The 21,572-nt window shown below is 37.3% G+C and overlaps 1 protein-coding gene across 5 annotated transcripts in view; it reads right to left on the reverse strand.

The window, feature by feature from the left end:
- POLA1 (DNA polymerase alpha 1, catalytic subunit) overlaps nucleotides 1–21,572 on the reverse strand; it is a 382,299-nt gene that overhangs the window by 222,125 nt on the left and 138,602 nt on the right. For all 5 annotated transcript variants that reach the window (XM_087938181.1, XM_087938180.1, XM_087938182.1 and 2 more), the window contains exons 27-28: nucleotides 20,081–20,113; nucleotides 19,241–19,333 (exon numbers count right to left, since the gene is read on the reverse strand). In XM_087938181.1, coding sequence (XP_087794307.1) covers nucleotides 19,241–19,333; nucleotides 20,081–20,113 — 126 coding nt within the window. The remainder of the gene's footprint in view (nucleotides 1–19,240; nucleotides 19,334–20,080; nucleotides 20,114–21,572) is intronic.

Raw genomic sequence — 21,572 nt, forward strand, 5'->3', positions numbered from 1 at the left:
GGGGTCTGAGGATCTCATCTCAGTACCTAATGGCAGTCAAGCTACCTCTGGAGAGCACATGGAGGGCTGTGCGGCCCCCTAAAGAAATGCTACCCCACACCATTACTGACCCACTGCCAAACCGGTAATGCTGGAGAAGGTTGCAGATAACAGAATGTTCTCCACAGTGTCTGCAGACCCTGTCACGTCTGTCCCATTTGCTCAGTGTGAACCTGCTTTCATCTGTGAAGAGCATAGGGCACCAGTGGTGAATTTGCCAATCTTGGTGTTCTCTGGCAAATGCCAAACGTCCTGCACGATGTTGGGCTGCAAGCACAACCCCCAACTGTGGACGTCGGGCCCTCATACCACCCCCTTGGAGTCTGTTTCTTTCCGTTTGAGCAGCCACATGCACATTTTGCAGGCCTCTGGCAATGCTCCTCCTGTCCCTCCTTGCACAAAGGTGGAGGTAGCAGTCCTGATGCTGGGTTGTTGCCCTCCTACGGCCTCCTCCATGTCTCCTGATGTACTGGCCTGTCTCCTGGTAGCGCCTCCATGCTCTGGAGACTATGCTGACAGACACAGCAAATCACTTGCCACAGCTAGCATTGATATGCCATCCTGGATGAGCTGCACTACCTGAGCCACTTGTGTGGGTTGTAGACTCCATCTCATGCTACCACTAGAGTGAAAGCACCGCTAGCATTCATGACCAAACCATCAGCCAGAAAGCATAGGGACTGAAGAAGTGGTCTGTGGTCACCACCTGCAGAACCACTCCTTTATTGGGGATGTCTTGCTAACTGCCTATGCTTTCCACCTGTTGTCTATTCCATTTGCACAACAGCATGTGAAATTGATTGTCAATCAGTGTTGCTACCTAAGTGGACAGTATGATTTCACAGAAGTGTGATTGACTTGGAGTTACATTGTGTTGTTTAAGTGTTCCCTTTATTTTTTTGAGCAATGTATGTATGTATGTATGTATGTATGTATGGCATTCAGCTTTGTTCGGGTATTTTCCCACGTCATTGTAGTTGTGCTTTAAAGTTGTAGCAACGTTTGGCAGAATCTCATCTGCCATCATCAGGCTTCTGTATGGCAGATGAGATTCTGCCAAACGTTGCTACAACTTGAAAAGAACTACAATGACGTGGGAAAATACCCAAACAAAGCTGAATGCCAGACATACATACATACATACATACATACATACATACACATATGTAGGTCGGTCGGTCGGTCGGTCTAGGTATGTTCGGGTCTTTTCCCATGTAAGATTAAGAGTATCTTGGCGACGTTTCAGCGAGGTCCCAGTCGCCATCCTCAGGCTGGTGCTTTTGGCTTCATGCTAGTGCAAGCAATGTGTGATCGGAGCTGCCATCTCTCTATAAATACTGGTGGGGGGGCTGGTGTGCTGGGCTGGTTGGCTGCGCTGCTGCCTCTTGATTGGTTGATGGAGTTGATGTTGGTATAATGGGCTGTGTGATGGCCTTGTGAGTTTTGTTGTGGAGATATCCTGGATCTTGTACTGTCATCTCCTGGGTCGTTTGTTTTGTAGTGATCTTTTTTCCATTAGCCTCCCGTGTTTTAACGGCTTGGGTAATGGGTTGTGTGATGGTCTTGCAGGTTCTTTTGTTGTGGTATCCTGGGTCCTGCATTGTAATCTCCTGGGTTGTTTGTGTTTTGATCTCTTTTCCATTAGCCTCCTGTGTTGTAATGGGTTGGGTAATGGGTTGTGTGATGACCTTGTGAATTTTATTGCTGTGGTATCCTTGGTCTTGTGCTGTGATTTCCTGGGTCATTTGCTGTGTTGCAACTTCTTGAGTTCTTGTGGTGTAATTTCCTGAATTTTCTGATGGCTGTGATATAGCATTCTGGGTTTCGGTCTGGCTTCGAGTTTGAGGTCTGTGTCTGTGTTCTTGGCGTGTGTCAGCTTGTTTGGTTTTGGGGTCAGGGGTGCGATAGCTGGCGAGGCATCCGTGGTCTGGTTTCTGGAGGGTGGTTGTCCTTCATTTATAGGATGGGTTTGGGCTGGGTCTGATGAGGGGAATTGGCGGTGGTGTCCCATGTTGTTTTGGGTCTGGTATTGGTTTCTGTGGCTGGGACTCGTTTGTTGGTGAGGGCTAGTTTCCAGATGTCTGGTAGGCAGGAGGTATTGTCCCGTTTATTCATGTTATGGGGGTGTTTCTCTATTTCAATGGCTTCCCTGATTATTCTCTTGCTGGAGTGCTCAGTGTTAGATATTAATTTGGTTCCTTCAAAATTAATTTCATGTCCTGTGCTGGAAGAGGGAGGAAGTATTTTCATCTTTTCTGAATGCGTTTTTGTGTTCTGCGATGAGTGCATTTATTCCCCTGTTGGTTTGTCCAATGTATGTGGCTGGGCAATTGTTGCATGGTATTTCATAAACTCCTTGGTTTTCTAGTTGGATCTTGTCTTTGGGGTTTCTTAGGATGTTGGCTATTTTTTGTCAGTGGCGAAGGCTGTCCTGATATTGTATTTGTGGAGAATTTTGCTGATTTTGTCTGTGGTGCCTTTGATGTAGGGGAGGAGTGTGATACCATTGTCTTGTTCTGTGTCTTGGTTTTTTTTGGGTATCTCTCTTCGGATTAGGTTGGTAATTGTGTTTCTTTGGAATCCGTTGGAAATTAATATGTTAGTGAGGGTGTGTAGTTCTGTTCTCAGGTGGTCTTTGTCAGCTAGGCGTTTGGTTCTGGAGGTGAGGGTCTTGGCTACGGAGTTGATCTGTGCAGGGTGGTGATGTGATTGTGCATTTAGGTAGCGGTTGGTGTTTTTTTTTCCGGTAGATGGAGTGTATTAGGGAGCCATTGGGCTTTTTGTAAATTAGGACGTCCAGGAAGGGAAGTTGGTTGTTGGTTCCTGTTTCCATGGTGGGGTGTATGTTGATAAGATGTGTCAGGAAGTTGTCCAGTTTTTCTTTCCCATGTGGCCAAATTACGAAAGTGTCATCTACATATCTGAGCCAGAGTTTGTGTTTGTGTTTGGATTTGTCTAGAGAGTTGGCTTCAAAGTGTTCCATGTATAGGTTAGCGATGATGGGTCAGAGGGATGATCCCATGGGTGCTCCTTCTATCTGTTTGTATCTTTGTCCATTGTGGATGAAGTATTAATTAACATATTAATTTCCAACTACAAAATAAACGACCCAGGAGATTACAGCACAAGATCCAGGATATCTCAACAACAAAACTCACAAGGCCATCACACAGCCCATTATACCAACATCAACTCCATCAACCAATCAAGATGCAGCAGCACAGCCAACCAGCCCAGCACACCAACCCCCCCCACTAGTATTTATAGAGAGACGGCAGCTCCAATCACACACTGCTTGCACTTGCACGAAGCCGAAAGCACCAGCCTGAGGATGGCGAGTGGGACCTCGCCGAAACATCGCCAAGCTACTCTTAATCTTACACGGGAAAAGACCCGAACATACCTAGACCGAGCGAGCGAGCGACCTACCTACCTACCTGCCCTACATAAGAGGTACTACAGACAAAATTAGTAAGATACTACACAGACATCACATCAAGACTGCCTTCAAAACAGACAGAAAAATAGCAGCCATCCTAAGAAACCCAAAAGATAAAATTGACCTGGAAAACCAAGGCATATACGAAGTCCCCTGTGCATCATGCCTGGCCACATACATTGGACAGACCAATAGAAGAATAAGTACCCGCCTGGATGAACACAAAAATGCAGTCAAAAAGCTGGAACACACTTCCTCACTAGTCCAACACATGGAAGCCACAGGTCATAGCATCAACTTCAATGGCACCAAAACCCTAGCCACTATAGAAAAACCCAGCCACAGAATCATCAGAGAACCCATAGAGATTGAAAAAAGACCAGAAAGCATGAATAGAAGAGATGATTCCACCAGACTGTCAATCATTTGGAAGCCTGCACTCACAAACAAAAAAATCTCCACACCACAAGCCAGGCAAACACCTGGGCACAAACAGATCCCCTGATACCTCCAGCTCAAACACACCCCAACCAGGCACCCAGATGAAACCTAGCTTCCTAACTAATGATAGACGTCCATTTACCCGGAGCCAAGCTGCACTAAAGGCCTCCAATAAAGTAACACAATGTTGCCAGCCAATCAAGAGACAAAAAGAGCCAAAAAACAGACAGGAGATATTAGAAACACCAATCAAGCAGAACACAGCAAACTCCAAGACCAATAAACACAGACCAAGACTCCCAACCAACCAGGGTGAAGAAAAAAACCATTCTGGCACAGCAATAGACTGCCCCAAATTTAAATCTGAAACCACCATAAAACTCTGACTCACAGATGAACACTATACAGAAGCCTGATGATGGCAGATGAGATTCTGCCGAAACGTTGCTACAACTTTAAAAGCACAACTACAATGATGTGGGAAAATACCCGAACAAAGCTGAATGCCATACATGTAAGTACCCACGAAAACTTAAGAATATATCTATATATCTATATCTATCTATATCTATATCTATATATATAATGAATTATTCTATTCGAGTTCAGCTCAGCCACTAATATTGATAGCAATCTTTTTCATTTTTGTTTGAAATATTTCCATCTTTTAACAAAGATTACCTAATAATATCAGTTATCGTTCACTTTAATCACCTATATTTATTCTGTCTTTAAACAAAAAACCAAGCAAGTTATTAACAGTAGTCAATAAAATTATTATTCTTATTGAAATTCATCCTGTCAACTGATATTAATTTCATTTAAAATCTTTCATGTTTCTTTTCAATTATATACTTTTTTAAATCATTGAGAGCCTTATTCTCTTATCCTCTTTTATTTAATTACTAACAAATATTCCATTACATATCAATGCCAATTTTATCTGTCACTTTTATCATCTATCATATTTTCTAACTCTTTTCTATTTCTAGTATAACAATCCTATCTCATGTACCCTTGCAGAATCCTTTCTTTAAATTAAATTTTTAACCATTGTCTCTGTGTCTTTTAAATAGGCTTATACCTTTAATTCTTGTACGCTTTTCCTGTTTCTCTATATCTTGTTTCTGTCCTTTATAACTTCTTTTCCTTTCCATCTTCCCCCTCTTCTTCTCCGTCCCCTTTTTGTTCCCTTTTTAATCTGATTCTCCCTTCTGTGATCCTCCGTTCTGCTTCTTCCTAATGTTATAGCTACTTTTCAAATTACCCTTTTTGGGGGGTTGTTGCTTCAAGTCTTTTTAACTCCCTTTCCCCCCTTTCCCTTGTTTACCCTGCTTAAAATTGCTTGGTCCTTGAGGATGGCTTCTTCTTTGTCCCACCCATCTTGTTCTGCCAGCATTTCTTGTTGTTTTTCATAGTTCAAAATCTCAATTTCTAAACATTGAAATATGAAGCCAAAAGATCCTCTTCCCTCTTGTGCTTCTTCTTTTTGTTTTTTAAGTCTCATTTTAGCTCTTCAAGGAGTGATGTCATTTTAAAGATTTTTAAACAACCCCCAATTGATTTTATTTCATTTCATTATGATCCACCATCCAAAATTCTAGGAATCACCCAATAATCCAAAACTGTTTCTTGCTTCTTCTCTCACTTTCTCTTTCCCAGGGGCTTTGTTATCTTGTAACAAAGTTTCAGCTACAATGTGTCCTTTACAAGTCTTGTTGAAATTCCACTATCAATTCTTTTTACTTCCAGGTGGTCTCCTCCATTTTTCCAGATTCCACCCTTTCTTTTTTTTCCCCTCTGCTTTTTTTCTTTTCAAAATTTTTAAATTATCCAAGAGTCTTTATCCTTTTGACACTTTATTTTCAGCTAAAAATAGTCCGTTAATGTCAAATGGATTAACATCAATTTCTTGTTTAGATCTCTTCTTCTTAATATTCAAAGTCAATTAAAGTTGTCAATGTGAGAGAAAGAAAGCAAATTCTTTTTCCTTTCCCTTTCTCTTTCGCTGCTTTAAAAAATCTTTTTTAGGAATAGTATTAGTCTTTGTAATTCAAGTTTCAGATACCTTAAATAGATGTTTTCTCTGTTCAACCTGGTCAGTCAATCTTTTTCCTTTAAACTTCCTCCTACACAATCTTGTCCGGTCGGGTTCTTCTTTGAGGTGGCCATTTCTGACCACTACTACAACCACCTTTGGGAAAGGGAGTAATGGCCAGCCGAGGAGGAGTGATGAGGCTCTCCTCAACCCCACTGGCGGCCTCCCCCTTCTTCCCCACTTCTAAGGGGTGGCTTCAGCCCCAAATCCGGGCAGCTCAGGGCGCTCCAGTGGCGGGCATGGATCAAAACTGCGCACAATTGCGGATTTCAGTCCGTCACCGAAGAAGCCCAAACCGGAAGTTCCAGAATGATCCATCTCTTTCTTGAGCTGCTGCAGTGACATTGCTGGCTCCATGCTCTTATGATCTCTTCATACATTCTCTACATTCCATTTCCCTCCCCCCCAGGTCATTGGCAAGTTGAAAAGTATTAGGTTTGAAAGAAGCAAAGCAGTTCAATCTTGACATATAAATAATTTAAAATATTTTTTTTCAGAAGTTCCAAGATATAAATTGAAAAAAAAATCTGCATAAAATTGAGAAGACCTAATCCCAAAGATACAAAAGCCTCTTGGCTACAGGAAGTAGAAATTGTAAAACAAAATGCTAAACTACATAATATTGTCCATTATTACAGAATGCTGGCCATCTCTCCCAAAAAAAGAACTGTATTTGCAACTAAGAATTGACCTGTGTAGGACTTCCGGTGGCACTTCCGTCGAGAATGGCCGGAGACGGCGATCATGCGCTTCGATCCATGCTTACCCTGTTGGAGGGGTCCCTAAGAGACCAGAACCATCAGACCCACCTTGGAGGGGTGGGGGAAGACGGGGAGACTGCCAGCCAGGTTGAGGGGAGCCACATCTCCCCTCCCTGGCTTGATATACTCCCCTGAAAGACAGGGAAAAGCAGCAGTTTTAATGGCTGCCCTGAAGACGGGAAGCTACCGGGACTTAAGTGTGTGCTGGAGTGGTGAAGTGGTAAGCGGCGTGTAACCAGATAAGAGAAGCTGAACTTTTTGTTTTAATAACCTCGAAAAGCAGAAAGAAGGATTCTTCACTTAAGAGTATAACAGCGGCGAATGGAAAACAAGAGGACAATGTAAGGTAAATAAAAACTGGACTATAAAAGAGCTATAACAAAATTAAAACTATGAAAAGTGAAAGTGATATAGACCACCACCTTATGGTACAAGACATTTTTTCTTGGATGACTTTATGGAAAATTACTGGTCTTTTAAATGATATGAAATAAAAGACTTTAACAGAACAAGAACCCCGGAAGCTTAAAAGAAAAAAAGGGGAGATTGCAGCAAGAGGATAAATGAAGGCAATATCTTGGGACTGGTGGGGGTTGTCTGTGCAAAGGAAATAGAAAGACCAATAAGGAAAAGAGAAATAAATGGAGTCTCTTGGTAAGGATTACAATTAACTTTAATAAAATAAAAAATAACACAATTGATTAAAAAATGGAAGAAGCAAGCAAAGAATTTAAGTTGGAACTGCAATTTGTGAAAGAAATGTTAAAAGAAAAAAGGGGATTATTGGACATACTGGAAGAAAAAGTAATGCAATTTATAGCAGAACAAAGGAACCTTAGAGAGGAGGAGCCAAAGGAAGGGAAAAACAGCCAAAATGGACATGAAGATTCAGAGACATTGCCAAAAGACATAAAAGGAATTAAAACTAAGACATTAATGACAGAGATAATAAATAAAAAAGAAAAAGCTCCCAAGAGTAGGCAAAAGAAGAAACTGTACTAAAAGAAATTTCAAAAAAGAGAACAAGAAAGGGTGGGAGGAAAGAGGGGGGATGGAAATAAAAGTAATCTTAGAGGAAAAAAGAGGGATAAAGAGGAAAGGCCAGGAAAACTTAGTAAAGGGAAAGCTCGCTAAAACTAAGAGAAATGACAAGGCTGAGAGATTTTAGAGATAAGGGTTAGATATAGCATAAAAGGGGGGTACCACATGGGAATGTATCTTTGTATTTTTTATTAGAAATGTAGACATGGGAGATTTGAAGTTTACAACTTACTGGGAATTACTTTAAGATTATTAGATAATTATAGATGAGAAAAATGAAGGAGCGATATTAAGAGGATTTTATTGTTACTAATCCTTCCTTCATACACACACACACACACATTTTCTTAAGTTTTTGCGGGTATTTATATATATGGTATTCAACTTTGTTCGGGTATTTTCCCATGTCATTATAGTTGTGCTTTTAAAGTTGTAGCAACGTTTCGGCAGAATCTCATCTGCCATCATCAGGCTTCTGTATTGTGTTTGTCTGTGGGTCAGACTTTCACAGCCGTTTCTGTTTTAAATTTGGGGCTAGCCTACGCTGTGCCAGAATGGTTTTTTCTTCATCCTGGCTCTACCAGACTGTCAATTATCTGGAAGCCTGCACTCTCAAACAAAAAAAATCTCCACACCATAAGCCAGGCAAACACCTGGGCACAAACAGACTCCCCCTGATACCTCCAGCTCAAACACACCCCAACCAGGCACCCCAACCAGGCACCCAGATGAAACCTAGCTTCCTAATAAATGATAGCCGTCCATTTACTCGGAGCCAAGCTGCACTAACAGCCTCCAATACAGGAAACACAATGTTGCCAGCCAATCAAGACAAAAAAAGCCACAAAGCAGACAGAAGATATTAGAAACACCAATCAAGCAGAACACAGCAAACTCCAAGACCAATAAACACAGACCAAGACTCCCAACCAATCAGGATGAAGAAAAAACCATTCTGGCACAGCGTAGGCTAGCACCAAATTTAAAACAGAAACGGCTGTGAAAGTCTGACTCACAGACGAACACTATACAGAAGCTTGATGATGGCAGATAAGATTCTGCCAAAACATTGCTACAACTTTAAAAGCACAACTATAATAACGTGGGAAAATACCCGAACAAAGCTGAATACCATACACACACACACACACACACACACACACACACACTCTAAAATATGCAAATGAGTATCTAAATGATATTAGGAAAACAGAGAATATGGTGACGGGCAAAAATCTGGTATTAATTATGTTCAAAAACATGTGAATTAGGGTTATATAAATGCTATAGGTTGAAATTGATTAAAGAGAAGTAAAGGGGGAAATTAACTGTTTCTATTTTTATTTTTTTCTTTGTGGTATACATGTAATAGAAAATGGAATTGATTATACAAAGGATATGAGAAAATAGAAAACATAATGAACTAGAAGGGATTATGCGGGAATATAAAATATTTATTATGAATGTATTATATTTGGAAGTGGAAACAAAGGAAAAATATGAAATGATTATATGAATATCTCTGGAATATATGTAAGATAAATCGTAGATGGGGGGATACACCATGTGGATCCTAAATGTATTAATCTTACTTTATTTTTACTTGTTTTTTTTTCTTTCATTGACTGTCTAATTATATATTGGGCTTGAGAAAGTTATAGATGATAACAATACATAATGTAACATAAAATAGCTGAAAATGGAAATAATAGGGGATAAAGAATTGAAAATATATGTGAGGATGTAATGATTTTGATATTGAATTAATGAATTGAAATATGAAAGGGAAATTTATCTAAAGATTAGTTGAATGGATAATAATTTGAGATGATATTAATTAAGAAAGTTGAAAATGTAACTATGCCTATGTATAAATATTGTAATATGGAACCACATTGCTCACGTGAAGAGATGTGTAAAAAATAAAAATAAAAAAACTTTGAAAAAAAAGAATTGATCTGTTTGCAGTAGAAGACTAACAGCTTCATTGTATGGGTGAAATTATGATGTTATTGTTAGGTTTTTTTGTTTTTGTTGTGAGCCATCTAAGATTATTGTGTATAAGACAGACAGTTTTAGAAATAAACAAATTGCTTGTTAGTCAAAAAGGTTCAGCTAAATATGGTCTGACCTGTCAACTGTATAAGCTCTTTTCTTTAGTTTGCACATATTTTCTGCCCTGTATTGGGGGAAGACTCATTAAAGCAAGAAACAAGATACTGTTCCAAAGTTGTGTCTTCATTTCCTTTGTCTTTTCCCATTATCCTGCATGATACAGTATATATAAGGGCAAGAAAAGAAAGAACGGAGCAGGTACACCCAATCTAAAAATATTGATCATACATGTAAACACGTGTCTCTAAGAGACTCTGTTATCCCATTTTTTCCTTGGGGGGAAAAACTTCAAAAGTGATTATATCTTTGACATTTAATTATTTAAAAGAGAAATATTGCTGTAATAATGATACTGTATTTTTAAATGGTGTGTACATTAGAAAATACTATTTTGCAATCATTTATTCATGGAGAAATTGTTTAACATCAGGTGGAAATATTTTGATTTCCCACCTTGCAATGGGAAGATGAAGAGAAATAAGAACCGTTGAAAGTCATCTACAAATGGAACTTCTCAGCAATTATTTGTTTTTTTTAAAATAAATTTTATTGAATTTACAATTAAAAACATATCGACATTACATATACAAAAGGGAGAGAAAAAGAAAAAAAGAAAAAAAACCACTCGGACTTACGAACCGAAAAAAGAAGAGAAAAAGAGATGTAAAAGAAAGAAGAGACAAAGAAGCGGAAGAGAAAAGAAAATACATTTAAAAACAGACAGATATCCTTTTTGACAGCAAGATCCAATTCTCCTACCTTAATTTAAATACACACATCTTGTCAATATCTATGCTTAAATTACCCATTGTTCATTAAGCAGTTTATCTCTGAAGTAACCAATTATACCAAGAGTTCCAATTATCATAAAATGTTGAAGACTCTTTATTTTTAAGTGCTATAGTTAATTTATCCATTTCTGCACAATCACATATTTTCTGGATGACCATTTGTTCTGTAGGTATAAAGGGTGATTTCCAGCACTGGGTGAATGCTAATCTGGCCGCAGTTAGGATATGAATTGTTACATATTTCATCTTTTTAGGTAAATGTTTATCAGAGATCCCTAGTAGGAAGAACTCTGGTTTGTATTCGATTTGTTCTTTGGTTATCTCCTCCAACCATTTTCTAATTTTTTGGCAATATTTCTGAGTTTCTTTGCAAGACCACCACATATGAAAGTAGGTTCCTTCTACGCTTTTACATTTCCAGCATTTTGGACTAGTGTTTGGGTTCATTTTTGCTAACCTCGAAGGGGGCAAGTGCCATCTATAAAACATTTTGTATGTATTTTCTTTATATGCTGCCGATTTTGTAATCTTAATATTTCTATTCCAAATCTTTTCCCATTCTGATAATGTAATACTTCTTCCAACATTCCTGCTCCAGGCTGTTCCCTTTGATTATCTCCTGTTCTAATTCTACTTCCAGTAAGTATTTATAAAATTTGGATATGTTCTTTTTGTTTGGTCCTAGTAAAATTTTATCTAGATTCTGCAGTTTGTTATAAATTCCAAAGTCTTTTATATCTTGTTTGTATCTACTATGAATTTGTATATATAACCACTGATCAATTTTAAATCCCTGTTCTTGTAATTCTTGTCGAGTTTTTAATTTTCCTTGTGGATCTAATAAATCTTTATATTTAATCATTTTTGTTATGTCCAAATTATTGGGGTGTACCATTGCCTCCGTTGTTGATAGCCAGATCGGAATTTTTAAATAGTGTTTTTTGCATATTTGTTTCCAATTAATTAATAATGAGTCCCTAATGAGGTGTCTATGAAAGTAAGACTGCTTGGGTTTCCCCACTTCCCATAAGAAGGCATGCCACCCTCTCTGGAGGTCATGCCCTTCTAATGTTAAAGTTCTTTTATTAAGTAGGTTCACCCAATCTTTTAACCATAATAGGATAGCTGCCGAATAATATAATTCCCAATTTGGCAGAGCTAGGCTCCCTCTACTTTTCGCATCTTGTAGGGCCTTTACATTGATCCTAGTTTTTTTCCCCTGCCAAATAAAGTTAAGTGTAATCTTATTTAAATCTTCAAAAAAGTTTTTTGGCAACTTAATTGGAATTGTCTGGAATAAATAAAGAAATTTTGGTAATATATTCATTTTAATCGAAGCAATCCTGCCCAATAAGGATAGCTGCAGCTTATTCCAGGATTCTAAATCTTTCTTTCTTTGTTGAAGTAGTTTATCATAATTGTTCTCTTTAAGTGATTTACCTTGTGAAGTTAACCAAATTCCTAAATATTTGACCCTTTTTGTTACCTGTATCCCCATCATTGCTTCTAATTCTTCCTTCTGATTTTCTGTTAAATTTTTGGTCATTAATTTCGTCTTTTTTCTATTAATTTTTAATCCTGCCACTGTGCCAAATCATTCTAATTCTTTTATTAGATTATATCCTTTTTCCAAGGGTTCCTCCAGAAAAAAAACCATATTGTCAGCAAACGCTTGTAATTTATATTCTTCTGATTTGACCCTTACTCCTCTAATTTCAGAATTTTGCCTCACCCATGTTAAGAGTGATTCTAGGGCAAAAATGAAAAGGAGAGGTGAGAGAGGGCAGCCCTGTCTGACACCTTTTTCTATATTTATTGGACCTGTTTGTTCGCCATTGATTAGTATATTAGCCTGTTGTGTATTGTAAATTGTTGTTATAATGTTTTCAAATTTAGTGCCAAGGCTCATATTGTAAATTTTTTGAATTAAAAAGTGCCAATTTAAGTTGTCAAATGCTTTCTCAGCATCTAAAAACATGAGTGCGGATTGTTTCTCCGGGTGAGCTTCATAATATTCTAGTACATCAATAACGGTTCTTAAATTGTTCTTTATTTGTCGGAACGGAAGAAATCCATTTTGATCTTCGTGGATATGTGGATTTAAAGCTTGTTTTACTCTATTAGCTATGATAGAAGTAAATAATTTATAATCAGCATTTAAAAGTGAAATCGGTCTATAGTTGTTGATGTATCTATGATCTGCATCCTCCTTCGGGATTAGCTAAATCAGCGTCCCCCTCCACGAGTCCGGCATCTTGGCTGCCCGAAGTACCTCATTAAACACTTCCAGCATCAGTGGTCCTACTAGTTCCAATATTGCTTTATATAGTTCTGCCGGAATCCCATCTGGTCCTGGAGATTTGTTATTACTTTGGTTCTCCGTTGCTGACATCAATTCAGACCATGTAATATCTTTATTCAATAATTCTATCCATTCCTCTCCAATTACCTTGTCATTCGTCTCCTCTAAATAAGTTCTTATTTTATCTTCATTAACTTCCTCCTTTTTATATAATCTTTGAAAATAGTTGTAAATGATATCTTTTTTTCTTCTCTATCTCATGTTGTAAGATGTCATTCTCATCCATTAATTGGTGTATCGATCTCTTTCCTTTCTCTTTTTTAAGTTTATGGGATAGCCATCTTCCTGGTTTATTTGCATGCTCAAAATAATTTTGTTTGGACCTTTTCAAGTTAATTTCTATTTTATCTTGTCCAAGTAAGTTCAATTTATGTTTAATTGTTATTAACTGATTTTTTGTTCTCTGGTTTTTAGGGGATTTTTGTAGTTGTATTTCTAATTCTTTAATTTGTTGTTGGAATTTATTTTGTTGGGCATGTATTCTTTTATTTCTCATAGCATTATAAGAGTTTGTCGTTCCTCTTATAATTGCCTTCATTGTATCCCAAATATTTTGTTTTGTACTTGCTTCATTATTATTTTCTTTTAGTAAATAATTTAATTCCTCTTTCAGCTTGTTAATGTACTCTTCTTCGTTTATTAACTGGGTATTTAGTGTCCATCTTTTCTTTGTTTTTCTCCTATCTCTCCAAATTAATTGTATTGGGTTGTGGTCGGCCCATTCATTTGGTAGAATTTTAATTTCTTTTATTTCATTGGCCAATTCCCCATCCATCCAGGCCATATCTATTCTAGTCCAGATTCTATGTGGATTTGAATAATATGTGAACTGTTTCTCTTCTGGGTTTAGTTTCCTCCATAAGTCTATTAAGTTTAATTCTCTCATCATGCCCTTGCAGGGCATAGAGAATTCTCTTTTCCCTTTCTTGTTCTTATTCACATTACTATGGTCTTTTTGATGATCAGCAATGGAGTTGAAGTCACCTATCAAGCAAATATTCCTTTTTTCGAAGACTATTATTTTCTGATGAAGATCTTTGAAAAATTTCCCTTGTTCTTCATTTGGCGCATATATTGCTACCAATAAAAATGTGATATGATTAATCCAAATTTGTATAACCAGAGTTCTTCCTTCCGGATCCGACCAGATTAGTTCTGCTTTTACATCATCTTTCACAAATATTGCTATTCCTTTCTTTTTATGTTTGTCTGCTGGTGCTGTAAAGAATTTTCTAAGTTTCGGGCAAATTAAATATCTTTCATCCTTTTTCATTATGTGTGTTTCTTGTAGGCATATTATGTTGGCGTTTTGTCTAATTAATTTAGTTAATATCCTTTTCCTTTTAGGCATTGAATTTAAACCATTTATATTAATGGAGAGGAGTTTTTTTCCTATCTCCATTTATCTAGATCTGTTTAGTTTTTTGTCTAGTGATAATTTGGTTTCCTTCTTGTTGTTGTTGTGAGATTGGTTCTTCTCTCCCTGGTTGTGATTTATCATCCCTAAATTTTGAGGAAGTCCTTCTTTTGGGTTTCTATGGCGATTACATTCATCCTGTGGCTTCCTTTTAGTTTCCTCCTTGGTGTATTGGTCATCCATGCCTATTAACTGATCATGAAAGTCTTGGGCCTGTTCTATAGAGTCTATTTTGATTTTTCTCTCTTTCCACGTTATTAACATCTCTTCCGGGATTAACCATTTAAAAGGGATTTCTTTTTTATTTAAATAATTGGCCAAAAATTTATAATCCTGTCTTATAACCCTCACTTTCCTTGGGATTTGTTTTAGAATTGTAAACTCTTTGCCTCTATATGTTATTGTTTCTTCTCTGGACATTTTAAGAATTAGGTCTCTCACACACTTCCTTGCGAAACGAATATGAATTTCTCTCAGGCAGTTATGGTGTCTAGCATACCTTGCGCTGACCCTATACACCGCGTCAAATTCTTTAATTAGATCATCTTTTTCTTTCCCTAACCATTCAGCCAACAGTTCTGCCATTAATTGTTCTAGTTCTTCATTTTTCGCTTCTGCTACATTTTGAAACCTTAAATATGTCATTGCTTTATCCATTTCGAGGTGGACCAGAGAGTCTTCGATTTCTCTAGTTACATTTCTAAATTGCTTCTCTATCCTTTCAAAATTTGTCTCCATCCTTTCTGCCCTACTCTCTATTTCTCTTATCTTAACTTCGTTTTTCTCCATAGCTTGTTGCAAGGACCCTATCTTATCCTCCACCTTGAGTAAATCTGCTTTCATTTCCACTTTAAGCTTTCCCATCTCATCTTTTAATTGACTGATGTCTGCTCTGGTTTCATTGTGATTCTTGATCATTATTTCTTGCATCTTAGATATTGCTTCTTGCAGGGATAGTAGGGTAGCTTGTATATTAACATTAGAGATATTAGACTGTTTTTCCCCTATTAGAGATTCTTCAATGGTTTTTTGGGTTGTTGGTGAAGCAGAAGTTAAAGTAGTTGTTAGGGTCGGGGTGGTCTTCCTTCCTGATTTCAAAGCCATAGTTGTCATGGAGGTCATCTCTCTTAATATTTGTTTTTGCTGTTGCACTATATTGGATATATTGTCCCAGATCACCATTCAGTGTTTAACTCCTAAAATAAAAGTTCTATTCTAATTCTTCAATCAAATATATAGATAGGCAGTCTGTACACCTATATTATAAAGGGTTATCTAATAATATATAATAATCTTTATAATTAATTTATATACTGAGTATCAATATTAATCACCAAAAATACATCAAATCCAACCCAATTACAACTTTAAGAATTAATCTTACCCAATTACAACTTTAAGAATTAATCTTAAGTATTCTAAGTAAACTCTTTGTAGTTACTATTTAGGACAATCAAATCAATTGTCACTAAAATCTATAATGACAATATACCCTTTTTTCCCCCTTTGAGTAGGTAGATTTATCAGACTTTTTTAAGGGGTTAAGATAGAAAGAGGAAAGGCTGAAAGAGTGGGGAAAGAAAAGAGGAAAAAGTTTACCTTAATTTCAGGAAATCAGTAAGCAAGGGGCTAGAGGATCAAGTTGTAAAAATAGTGTCCAAATGGTAATCTTAAAATATTACCTAATAGAAATTCCAACAAATAAATAAATATGATAAGAAAAGAAAAACATTATAGTCAATCATCAAGCAAAAGGTTTAAGTTTTGAGTTTCTTCCCAGCACTCTGAGGAGCAAGTGGTATAAAGTGGTGAATAGTCGCAATAAAAAGTCGATCCTTCCCAGCTTTCCGTTGGACTCTTCCTCCTTCCTCCTTTCCTTCTTTCCCTTTCCCAGTTTTGAGTTCAATGTACAAATCTCCTTCGCTTATTATTCCCTCCAAAATCCATTAGCCATCTCTTCTTGATCGCTTAACAATCTGTCCTCCCAACAGTATTAAATAAAGCCGATGATCTTATTGAGCTCAGTTCAGAGAGATAATAAGTCACTTTCAGTACTACAGTTCTTCCTCCTCTGTCCCCTGCTTCTTCTTAAACATTGTCAAAAAGTTAATCCCAAATACCAAGTCACTCATCAATTCAAGTCTCCAATCTCCTGGTTTCAAATGTTCTTTCTCTCTTCCCAGGGGTTTCCCTTTCAAAAACTGTAGTACACACACTCACTCTAATGATCACGCCTTTCCGCCTTTTGTTTTGCAAGCTGCTTTTCTGGCTGCTTCCCTCTCCTGCTTCCACGAAAGTGCTGCTCACAACCAGGAAAAGAAATCTCTCACGCCACTGTCATTCTTCAATCTTCAGTATTGTGTTTATAATCTTTCAACACCTTTTACTGCTCCGATCTTGCAGGCTGTCACTATCTTGCTTAGTCACCTCGGTAGCAGACGGGGCTTTGGAGCTGCCATAGCCTGGCAGCTAACTCTTCGGCGCTGGGCTCAGGAGCTCTTCTCTTCGTTACCAGGGGGTTGCCTACCCCCACCCTGTAACTCGAGATTCTCCTATGCTGACACGAACCTCTCCGGAGTTCGTGTATCCCCTGGGGATCGCTCCAGATGCTAGAGAAGGTAAGCGAAAACAGCAACAGTTTTCTCCACCTCTGCATGTCCCTTATGCAAGATTGAGGTTATTAAAGTAACTAGCTAATGGAAAAAGTCTACCATAGAAAGTGCTGTTACAGTAGTTGAGGTAGCTTGGTTGAAAAAAATTTGCCCTATGGTACACCATTTTACCCAATTAAAGGTTTCAGGAAAGAGAGTTTTAGCAGTAGATAGATTGTGAGGTTTCATCATTACAAGACATATTAAAAAATGTTCCATTCCTTACAAGACATATAAAATAATTTCAAAATGAAGTGAGGAAACAAATTTATTTCTAAGCAGAAGTGCCTGATTGTATTATCTAGACCAGAACGCTATATTTTTCCTCTCCTGGAGCACCTTCAAACTCACATTGCCAAAATTTACTGACAAATCACCATTTCTCAATGAAATATTTTCTTTTAAATGCTAAAAAGGAATATAAATGTTTCAGCAGGTTGTCTATGGCGAGATAGGCAGCAAATAAACTTAATAATAATAATAAAAGCCTAGTAGTACTCAGCAGGAAGGCCTGCTGAATACTTGAGAAATCAAACTGGCCTATAAGAAAGACCAAATGAAGAACAGAAAGGAGGCATAAGAAGACAAAGCATTACATGCACAGTACATAAAAAAGCAGGAAAGCAGATTGTAACAAGACCTGGCAATGGTTAAGAACAGGAAAGTTGGAGAAAGAGACAGGGGCTGTACAAGATCAAAACTTAAGAACAAATGTATCCAAAGCCAGAATTGAGAAGACAGCAAAAGATAGCAAGTGCCACCTATGCAAAGAAGGTGAAGAAACAGTGGACCTACCTGGCTAGCTGCAGCAAGAAGATTGCACAGACTGACTATAAACAAAGACATGACAAAGTAGTAATAATAGTGCTTTAGAATATCTGCAAGAAATACCTTTCGTCTGCAAGCAAGAACTGGTGGGATCATAAAATAGAGAAAGTCATAGAAAATAAAGAAGCTAAAATGCTCTGGGTCTTTAGAATTCAAACAGACAGGCACCTGCCACATAAAACACCCCACCCTTAACTGTCAATAAGAAAGACAAAGTCTGGATAGTGAACCTGGCAGTACTAGAAACAGCAGAATAGAAGTGAAAGAACTAGAGAAGATAATAAGATTCAAAGACTTGCAAATAGAAAAAGAACACCTGTGGTAAAAGAAAACAAAGGTAATACCAATAGTCATGGGCACCTTGGATGCAATCTCAAAATAATTGGACCACCACTGGAATACCATTCACGTTGACAAATTCACCATCACTCAAAAACCCGCTTTATTCAGAACTGTCTATATCATGCCACTATACATCTAACACCATCAAACATCCACATCTGCCTATCCCAAGTCCTTGAGGACTCAGTAGGTGGACAAAAATGCCAAATCCATCTGAGCATCTGGCTGACTGCGACAAACAATAATAATCCCCCAGTAGTAAGGTACTACGTTGACATGGTTGTGGGGTTTGTGGGCTCTGAAGAAGATGAGAGCTTTGCCAGAGATTCAACTATAATGGACAGGTCTCATCAGAGGAGTCAGACAAAGAATGTCTTTCCCATAAAGAATATGATAAGATCTAAATTACAGAAACCCATACTCGTTCAATCATTGCCTGGTCAACAAGGACCACACTAGGTTTTGGAATTCCTGGACATCTGGCTGAGCAACCAAAGGAAGCAGCTGAAGAATTATTGGAAAGAAAGGTGTTTACCCATTGCAAATATATAGTGAAAACAACAGCTTGTATTCTGCGACAATATTTGCAACACCCTCATACTTCCACTTCTGCCTATCTCAGGTCTTTAGGAAAGATTTGATAGATGGGTAAAAATGCCAAATCCAGTCTAAACATCTGCCTGACTGTGTGATGAACCATAACAATAATCATCATAGACAACAATGACAAATCCAGTCTGAATATCTGTGTGACAGACCATAATAATAACACCTTGCTCATCCCTATGCAAAGGTCCAGAAAGATATCCACAGGCTGATACTAGACCATAACATTTTCAGAAAAACTGGTAATATAGTTGGGACACAGAAACTCTTTCATACTTCTCTTAGAAAGTTTGCAGTGCTAGATTTTACCTTGTTTCCCAGTTTAAATACTTCTTCCAGTTTGGTAAGGTTTGTATTTATCATGATGGAATCTGTATCACCATAAATCACTTCCAGATTCATCTGAGGGATGGGAGAAAGAAAGAGAGGAAGTTACTTAAAATATAGTACAAAAATGCTTGTACTTTATTAAAAATCTCTGATAACTTATTTGAAAAAAGCTCAGAGTAGGCAGAAATTGGAGTGTGATACTGAAATAAAACTGGTAGTTTGTTTCTATGTTGGCCTTTTCTAACTAGACTTCATGACCCCTAATTTTATTGGATCTAACAGAAGCAATTTGTTGAATTATTCCAGGAAAAATAAATATGTTCCAAGTCTGCAAAAGAATAAGTGAAGCTGAACAAATGTTTACCTCAATAAGACATTTGAATATGCAGGTTAGACTACAATTAAGCTTTAATACTGAAACTCAGGCTTCAGAGTCACAAAGGTGCTTTTTTTCAAGAGGCAACTGGACTTTGTGGTTTTTCTTTGAAGACATTTCGTTTCTTATCCGAAAAGCTTGGATGAGAAGCGAAACATCTTCAAAGAAAAACCACAAAGTCCAGTTGCCTCTTGAAAAAAGCACCTTTGGGATAACCATCAGCTGGATGACTGAGAATTTCCATAGATGTTCAGTCTTCAGAGAGATTAGATCATATTTACTTTATAGAACTTTGGGGTCAAGAAGAATCTATAATTCATCAATAAGGATTAAATTTTTAAACTATATATCCAGAGATGCTTTTGTGTTTAGTTCATATTAGACTATTCTTTTAATTTATGCTATTTAAGAATTTATATTTGAAGAAAGTGTAATTATATTACCTTTTGTACCATCTCCTTAGTATGCAATAAGATCTATAAAAGAAAAAGAAATTATAATTAATAACTGCATAGGGTACAGAATGTAAGACATACCTAGCAAGAAATAAACTTCAGTTGTTTGAATTTACAAAACACAAAATATTGTTTCCATATCTGACACAATCATGCCAAAAATTATGAATTATACCAAAAAACAAATAAAAAGATAAGAGCTTACATATCTTCCAGGTATTTATGAAAGTGAATGCATTGCAAATCAGAATGGCATATTATCACCATCTATTAATATTATTTTTCTTTTCTGCAGGATATTGTTTATCAATATGTGATAGGTATACATATCATCAAACACTAGATGATCCATAAAAAATGTTTCTTCCAAAATATTTATTTTCCAATGACTTACAGTAAATTGCATAAATGTCTATGGAGATCCTCAGTCATTCATGTTATGGTTGTCCCAAAGGTGCTTTTTTGAACAGCCTTACTGAACAACCCTCCCTCAACAGAGGGGGAAGGATATGTCATAATCTATCTCCAATCTACAATACAGTCATTTCAAGAAGGTTCCACACCCATTTGAACCACTCAGGTGACCCTGAGGACACAGATAAACTCCAGGTGACCTTAACGGCTCACTAAAAGAATGCTAATGACCAGTGTCTGCAAGGGATATAAATCTTTCCATTCCCCACCATCCAGTAAGAACTGAGGAACCTTCTTGGATGAGAACTGAAATGTACTCAAAGAAAGAAAAGAAAAGAAAAGAAAAGAAAAGAAAAGAAAAAAAAAGAAAAGAAAAGAAAAGAAAGTCCACTTGCCTCTTGAAAAAGCACCTTTGGGACAGTTAATTGAATAATTTTTGTTATATAAAGAAAAAGGAACTGTTTGGTCACTAGGAAATTTTTTCATAATGTAATACAGGTATTCCTTGAGTTATTACGGTTCTGTAGGGATATGATAATAGTAGAATAGGTAGAATTAGTGGGACATAATAATAACTTGCTATTTTGCTTCTGTAAGAATCACTTTATTTTTGTTATCTAGTTGTTTTGTATCACTTGGTGTATGGAACAGAATCTGTCATAGTTTGGAAGGTTTACACCGGGTGTTGCTAAGCACCCAGCCCCTCTGTTGCTAAGTACTCAAACCCCCCTGTTCCTTGCTGAACTGCCAAAGGAAACCAGGGGACCAGAATTGGGAATTAAGCTGATGTTTATAAAAGGATAGCATACCTTCCCCAAGGTGTAGCCTTTCACTGCATGCTCTTTGTATGTTCTGGAATGTCTACTTGTACAAATTAAAGCAGATATTTTTTTCCAAGCCTCTTCTTGAGTCTCTCTCTCTTTGGCGTTCTCGTGACTCAAATACATTTTCTTACATGTTCTAGCACCCAACATGGGGCTCGAAGGCTTTGTTCCTTCAAGGTGGCTGTATTCAGCTCCTCACAAGCTGAACTCCTTTGAAGTTCAGTGTCACCTCCACTATGGCA

Source organism: Pseudonaja textilis, chromosome 8 (assembly GCF_049901715.1).
Source record: "Pseudonaja textilis isolate UNSWEBS1 chromosome 8, rPseTex1.2, whole genome shotgun sequence".
NCBI lineage: Eukaryota > Metazoa > Chordata > Lepidosauria > Squamata > Elapidae > Pseudonaja > Pseudonaja textilis.